General features: G+C 36.4%; 1 protein-coding gene across 1 annotated transcript; it reads left to right on the plus strand.

Moving 5' to 3' along the window:
* The first annotated feature begins 1234 nt into the window (after positions 1 to 1234).
* On the plus strand, positions 1235 to 4035 carry LOC111882042 (ATP synthase subunit beta, mitochondrial). The gene is made up of 9 exons (XM_023878412.3): positions 1235 to 1826; positions 2022 to 2097; positions 2186 to 2274; positions 2352 to 2469; positions 2562 to 2665; positions 2746 to 2904; positions 2997 to 3221; positions 3298 to 3609; positions 3699 to 4035. The coding sequence occupies exons 1-9, from the start codon at positions 1347 to 1349 to the stop codon at positions 3807 to 3809; spliced, it is 1674 nt and encodes a 557-aa protein (XP_023734180.1). The 5' UTR covers positions 1235 to 1346; the 3' UTR covers positions 3810 to 4035.
* Positions 4036 to 6352: the final 2317 nt, after the last annotated feature.

A 6352-nucleotide genomic window follows, 5' to 3' on the forward strand; every position in this document is an offset into this window, starting at 1 on the left:
AAACCCTAATACTTGGATTTAGGTTTCTCTAATTGAACATACATTGAATCCAAGACTTCTAATGGCTAATAGACTATAATAACAATATGAAATCAGAGATTAGAAGTTTACCTTGAATCAATTGCTTGATCTTCTTGTCCTTGAGGCTTTAGAGTCACAATTGTCACTCCTCTAATGGCTTACAAACACCAAATAGTAAGAAGATGATTTAGGAGAGAGGATAAGGGATCAAATCGGCCAGGGTTTCTTCTCAAAAGCACAAGTGTCGATTTCCTTAGCCCTTGGGGTCTATTTATACTTGTAAGGCTCCTAGGGTTTCACATTTAAACCCCAATTGGATAACTTAAGCCCTAAGCAATCCTAATCCTTTTCATGATAAGCCTTGGACGGATTCTAGGCCTATCCTAAGTCTCAAAACCGTCCACCCCTTATTGTTAAGAGATAATAGCCCAAAGTACAACTATCATACAATTGACAGTTTATGCCATTTTATTCAATTAATCTCCTTAAGTCACCAAATTAATTCCTAATTAATTTATGACTTATATTAATCAAATAGCAATATTATTATCCCTTATATTATTCTTATAATATATTAATAATATTCTTTCTCTCATTATAAATCATCCTGTCAAGTTGCTATGGTGAAGGCAACCCAAAAGGACCATGCACAACCGGGTCAAATACTTACCTAATATAGTTACAGCCTTAGACACTATTCAAACATTTTATTATATTATAAAAACAATATTAAAAATTGGTTGAAAAATAATTATATTGTGATGATGACTTAAAAAGCAAGGTAATGATAAGTATATGGTAATAATCTATCTTCATTCAACTAAAAGATAAGCTTAATGATTTAGATTGGTATTGTAGGTAATAAAACCGGTTATGGATATAGACAAGCATGAGGAAGTTGGTGGCCTTTAGGGTTAAGGTGAGTGAATAATTTTTGTAAAAGAAAAGATTAATATAAAGTGAAAAAATAAAATAAAAATTAATAAGATATCAAATATGGATAAAATAATAATGTTAAGATTAATTGTGAAATAAAATGAAGCTAGGAGTATAACCAACAACAAATTAAAACTATAAAGACCATCGTGAAATTTTGTGTTTATTTATTTTGTTACTTCAAATAAAATTAAAAAAAAAATATTTTGTCGCAATTTCTACGGGCCAAAATTTAGGGATTGTTTTGGCGTATAGAATCCCGGAATGTAAAAAGTTGAAAACCCCCAAAATTCGGTCACTTTAGATCAGGGTCTCTCGCGAGACAAATCCATCCATCCACACATTTCAAACCCTAGCAGTCTCTCCTTTTTCTCCGACTTTCCTCCGACATGGCTTCACGGAGGCTGGCGGCCTCTCTCCTCCGTTCATCACTCCACCGATCTCCATCAAGATCTCCATTTACTCACTCCAGCAGAGCCGCACGCACGCGCTCCCAGTCTCACCCTTCCCCTACCGGTTACTTCCTCAACCGAGCAGTCAACTATGCTACTTCCGCCGGCGCTGCTTCATCTCAGCCACCCGCCACTTATACTGTTCAGGGATCTACTGATGGAAAGATCACTGATGAGTTCACCGGCGCCGGTTCCATCGGACAGGTGTGTCAGGTTATTGGTGCCGTCGTTGATGTGAGATTCACCGAAGGATTGCCTCCGATCCTTACCGCTTTGGAGGTTTTGGATAATTCGATTAGGTTAGTCTTGGAAGTGGCGCAGCATTTGGGTGAGAATATGGTGAGGACTATTGCTATGGATGGTACTGAAGGGCTTGTGAGAGGTCAACGAGTTCTCAACACCGGATCTCCAATCACTGTAAGCATTTCTTCATTTCAAAAGAACTTTTATTATGAAAATTGAAGATTTAGGGTTTTGAGATAGTTTTGTATCAAAATGTGTTAGATCCAAATGAAAACTTGTACGTATGTCATTTCATTTTTGATCGTTAAGATCTCTATATTACATTACTTCTACCTGAACTTAAAAGTTATATATATTTATTGATTGTAGGTACCTGTTGGCAGAGCCACTCTTGGTCGTATCATTAATGTTATCGGAGAGCCTATTGATCACAGAGGCGATATCAGTAAGTATCTCGTTTACTATCAAGTATCATCACCTTCATCATTTTTCCTAGAAAGACTATCTTATCTTTCCGCACTCCATTTCAACAGAAACCGATCATTATCTACCCATTCACAGAGAAGCCCCAGCTTTTGTAGAGCAGGCAACTGAACAACAAATCCTTGTCACTGGAATCAAGGTAATTAATTGAAGAGTTGTATTTTAGTAGTATCTTTGGATTCATTTTGAAAGTAAATGTTCATTGTTATATTTTAGGTTGTCGATCTTCTTGCACCATATCAAAGAGGAGGAAAGATTGGTCTCTTTGGTGGTGCTGGTGTAGGAAAAACTGTTCTTATCATGGAGCTTATTAACAATGTTGCCAAAGCCCATGGTGATTCCTAATTAGCTTTTCTTTATATAATTTAGACAACACCTTGATTTTCTTGACACCACTTGTAAACAATTTTTGTTTTGTTTCCTCAGGTGGTTTCTCTGTATTTGCTGGTGTTGGAGAACGGACCCGTGAGGGTAATGATCTTTACAGAGAAATGATGGAAAGTGGTGTCATCAAGCTAGGTGACAAGCAGGTAAATCTTTGTATAGATATATATATTCCCCATTTCATGGTTATCTGATTACATACTTATACTTTTGTTGTTATTTGTAGAGTGAGAGCAAATGTGCTCTTGTGTATGGTCAAATGAACGAGCCTCCAGGTGCCCGTGCTCGTGTTGGGCTGACTGGACTGACCGTTGCTGAACACTTCAGAGATGCTGAAGGTCAAGATGTGCTTCTCTTTATTGACAACATTTTCCGTTTCACACAGGTAAGTGAGAGTCTGTGGCTTTAAAAAAAAGTATTCTTTCTTGATGAATGTCAAACATTGACCAATGAATGTTTGACTTTATACACCAACAGGCTAACTCTGAGGTGTCTGCTTTACTTGGGCGTATTCCATCTGCTGTGGGTTATCAACCAACATTGGCAACCGATCTTGGAGGGCTTCAAGAACGTATCACAACCACCAAAAAGGGTTCCATTACATCTGTCCAAGCCATTTATGTCCCTGCTGATGATTTGACGGATCCTGCCCCTGCCACAACCTTTGCCCATTTGGATGCCACCACTGTGTTATCCAGACAGGTGAATAAATAAATAAATATATAGTAGTTTTTTTTTTCTTTATGTGATTGTATATATTAATTTTAATAACATACAGATTTCTGAGCTTGGGATTTACCCTGCTGTTGATCCTCTTGATTCAACATCGCGTATGTTGTCACCACATATTTTGGGAGAGGATCATTACAACACAGCTCGTGGTGTACAGAAGGTTCTTCAGAACTACAAGAATCTTCAAGATATTATTGCAATTCTTGGAATGGATGAGCTTAGTGAAGATGACAAGTTGACTGTTGCACGTGCTCGTAAGATTCAAAGGTTTTTGAGTCAGCCCTTCCATGTTGCTGAGGTTTTCACTGGTGCCCCTGGTAAATATGTCGAGTTGAAAGAAAGCATTGCTAGTTTCCAGGTCAGTTTTTATTTCTCCCCCTTATCTATTTATTTATTTAATTGGCAAAAAAAGAAAATGTTTTTTGTTTAAAATGTTGTAAATTACAGGGAGTGTTGGATGGGAAGTATGATGATTTATCAGAACAATCGTTTTACATGGTTGGTGGAATTGAAGAGGTTATTGCCAAGGCTGAGAAGATTGCAAAGGAAAATGCTTAAGAGGACACTAATGGATGCTAATGTTGTTTAATTTCCCCCTCTTTTGTTGCTTGCTATAATTTGGACAAAATTGAATAATTACTGTTTTGTTAAGTTTTGTTTTTGTGATGATGATAGAGAAGTGGAGATGATGATGAGGTTGAACCTCAACCTCTCAGTGAAAAATCAATTCACCCCTTGTGTTTTATTGTCGGATAATAAAGGGGAACAGGTTTTGGATTCTGTATATGGTTATGGTTATGGTATTCTTTACTTGCTTTTTGGATGCATTTGGTTATTTGAAAGTCTTAATTGATGGTTGCTACTTGTGCGTTCATATATTCTTTATATGAGAAAAAGATTAATTCTCTCATTTTTTTTCTTCCCCAAAAGAGAGGTAAAATTAAAATTAGATTTGTACATAACTGAGAATCATTTGGTTATCGGGTTGGTGGTGAGTTCAATTGGATCATATATGATTTGTTAGAATTTTATTCCAATCGTCACCATGGGTCTGTCATCATCAAAAGTAGAGGACTGTTGTTTTGAAGACAATCAAAGAAAAAAACACACTGAATTCGTTTAGTTTTTAGCAATCTAGTCGTATTATGTTAGAGATTATTTACAGGTTATTGATTGGAAACAGATAAAATCAAGTTCTAACCGTGAAGAAAACTTGACATCACATTTCAAAGTAGAAAGATTTAGGTTGCGTTTAGTTACGGAAAAACAATTTTCATTTTCTGTTTTTTGTTTTCCCTTTTCGATTTTCGTTTTCTGTTTTCATTTTTCATTGAAAAATTTAGAAAACGCGTTTAGATGTGTATTTTTCTATCGGTTTCATTTTTAAAAAACGGTAGCAGTGGTAGGGTATGTGTAGGGGCGGTGACAGTAGCGGGTCGGCGACGGCGGTGGTGGCAGCAGCGGTGGTGGTAGTGCTAGTGACGGGTTAGTGGTGATGGTAGGTCGGTGATTGTTGTGGTGGTGTTGGGTGGGTGGGGGTAGGTGTGGGTTTGTGTGTGTGTGAGTGTGTGTTTGTGGGGGTGTGTGTGAGTGTGTTTGTGTGTGTGGGCCTTGGGGTTGCGTTGGTGGGTATGTATGTGTGTGTGTTTGTGGGTTTGTGTGTGTGGGTGGGTGGGTATGTTTGTGTATGTGTGTGTGTGTTTGTGGGTTGGTGTGTGTGTGTGGGTGGGTGGGTGTGTGGGTGGGAGGTGTTAAGGTGTGGGTAGGTAGAGGTGGATGGGGTGGGAGTGGGTGTGTGTTTATATTTAAGAAAAATTTTGGAATTAGAAAAATGTGGAAAACAATGATTTATCAGTTTTCCAAAAATTTCCAACCTCTTTGTAATTTTAGAAAACGGAAAATTTTCATTTTCCGTGAAAAATTTAGAAAAATAGACGAACTAAACGCGTATTCAAAATTCTCATTCTTCTTGGAATTTTTTTCCGAAAAACGGCACATTTTTCCACAACTAAACGCACTCTTAGGGTTTTTGGCATTGTAGCTCAACAAAATTTGGCAAATTTATACATTTAGCGATTTAGATATTTTTGTGCTTAATAGACCATTAAAGTTGAATTTTACATATTAATTACACTATTATAAGACCTGCTATGGGAACAATCGGTTACTTGAGTGACTAAATGTGTAAGTTCGCCAAACTTTATTTTGAGTAAATTACACGAATGGTCCCTATGGTTTGGGATAATTTGCGTGTTTGGTCCCTAACTTATTTTTTTAACTCGGAAGGTCCCTACTATTTGTTTTTGTTATGCGCTTGGTCCCTACTGTTTGTTTTTGTTACGCACTTGGTCCCTGAATTATCTAAAAATACCATTATTTAAATAGGTAAAAATGATAGGGTAGGAGAGGGGTGGGGTTGAATGTGTGTTTGTTGAAATAAATTAAAAAATCAATGGAAAAATAGTATTTTTAGGTAAGACAGGGACCAAGTGCGTAACAAAAACAAACAGTAGGGACCTTCCGAGTTAAAAAAATAAGTTAGGGACCAAACGCGCAAATTACCCTAAACCATAGGGACCATTCGTGTAATTTTAGTGTCAAAAACACAACCCATGTATGCCAAACCACGTCAGTATGTCACCCGTAAACTTGATACAAATTTTCCTAAACTCTTGATTAGTCGGTATTTCCTAACGTTAAGTACCAATTGAGCACAAAAAATACTTGAGTGATTAAATATGTAAATTCGTCAAACTTTGTTGTGCTACAGTGCAAAAAACCCAAAGATTTACCAAGAAGATGCTGATTAAAGAAGCTTTGCCAAAACTGGAAAAGTATTGTGTATTGAGTAAAAGATCTTGAAAGATGATACAATGTCGGTGGATTATTTAGTGAAGTTTTTATAAAATATTTATATTTTATAAACCTTTTATATATAAGATTGTATAAAATATTTTTATTTTATAAGAGTTTTGTAAATAAAACTTGTAAATATGGTGTTTTCTCTATGGTTTTGATCATGAATGGTAACACCATGGAAACAATTATCTTTTGTAAAAGAAAATAACAAAAGGGACCAATCATGTTAAAGGTTACACTTC

The sequence above is a fragment of the Lactuca sativa genome, chromosome 4 (genome assembly GCF_002870075.4).
Source record: "Lactuca sativa cultivar Salinas chromosome 4, Lsat_Salinas_v11, whole genome shotgun sequence".
Lineage (NCBI taxonomy): Eukaryota > Viridiplantae > Streptophyta > Magnoliopsida > Asterales > Asteraceae > Lactuca > Lactuca sativa.

What these genes read in the sequence shown, in the direction of transcription:
- LOC111882042 (XM_023878412.3), top strand. Translation starts at nt 1,347, where the DNA reads ATGGCTTCACGGAGGCTGGCGGCCTCTCTCCTCCGTTCATCACTCCAC. An exon ending in TCCTTGTCACTGGAATCAAG is followed by an intron (nt 2,275 to 2,351) that starts GTAATTAATTGA and finishes GTTATATTTTAG; the next exon opens with GTTGTCGATCTTCTTGCACC. An exon ending in TCAAGCTAGGTGACAAGCAG is followed by an intron (nt 2,666 to 2,745) that starts GTAAATCTTTGT and finishes TGTTATTTGTAG; the next exon opens with AGTGAGAGCAAATGTGCTCT.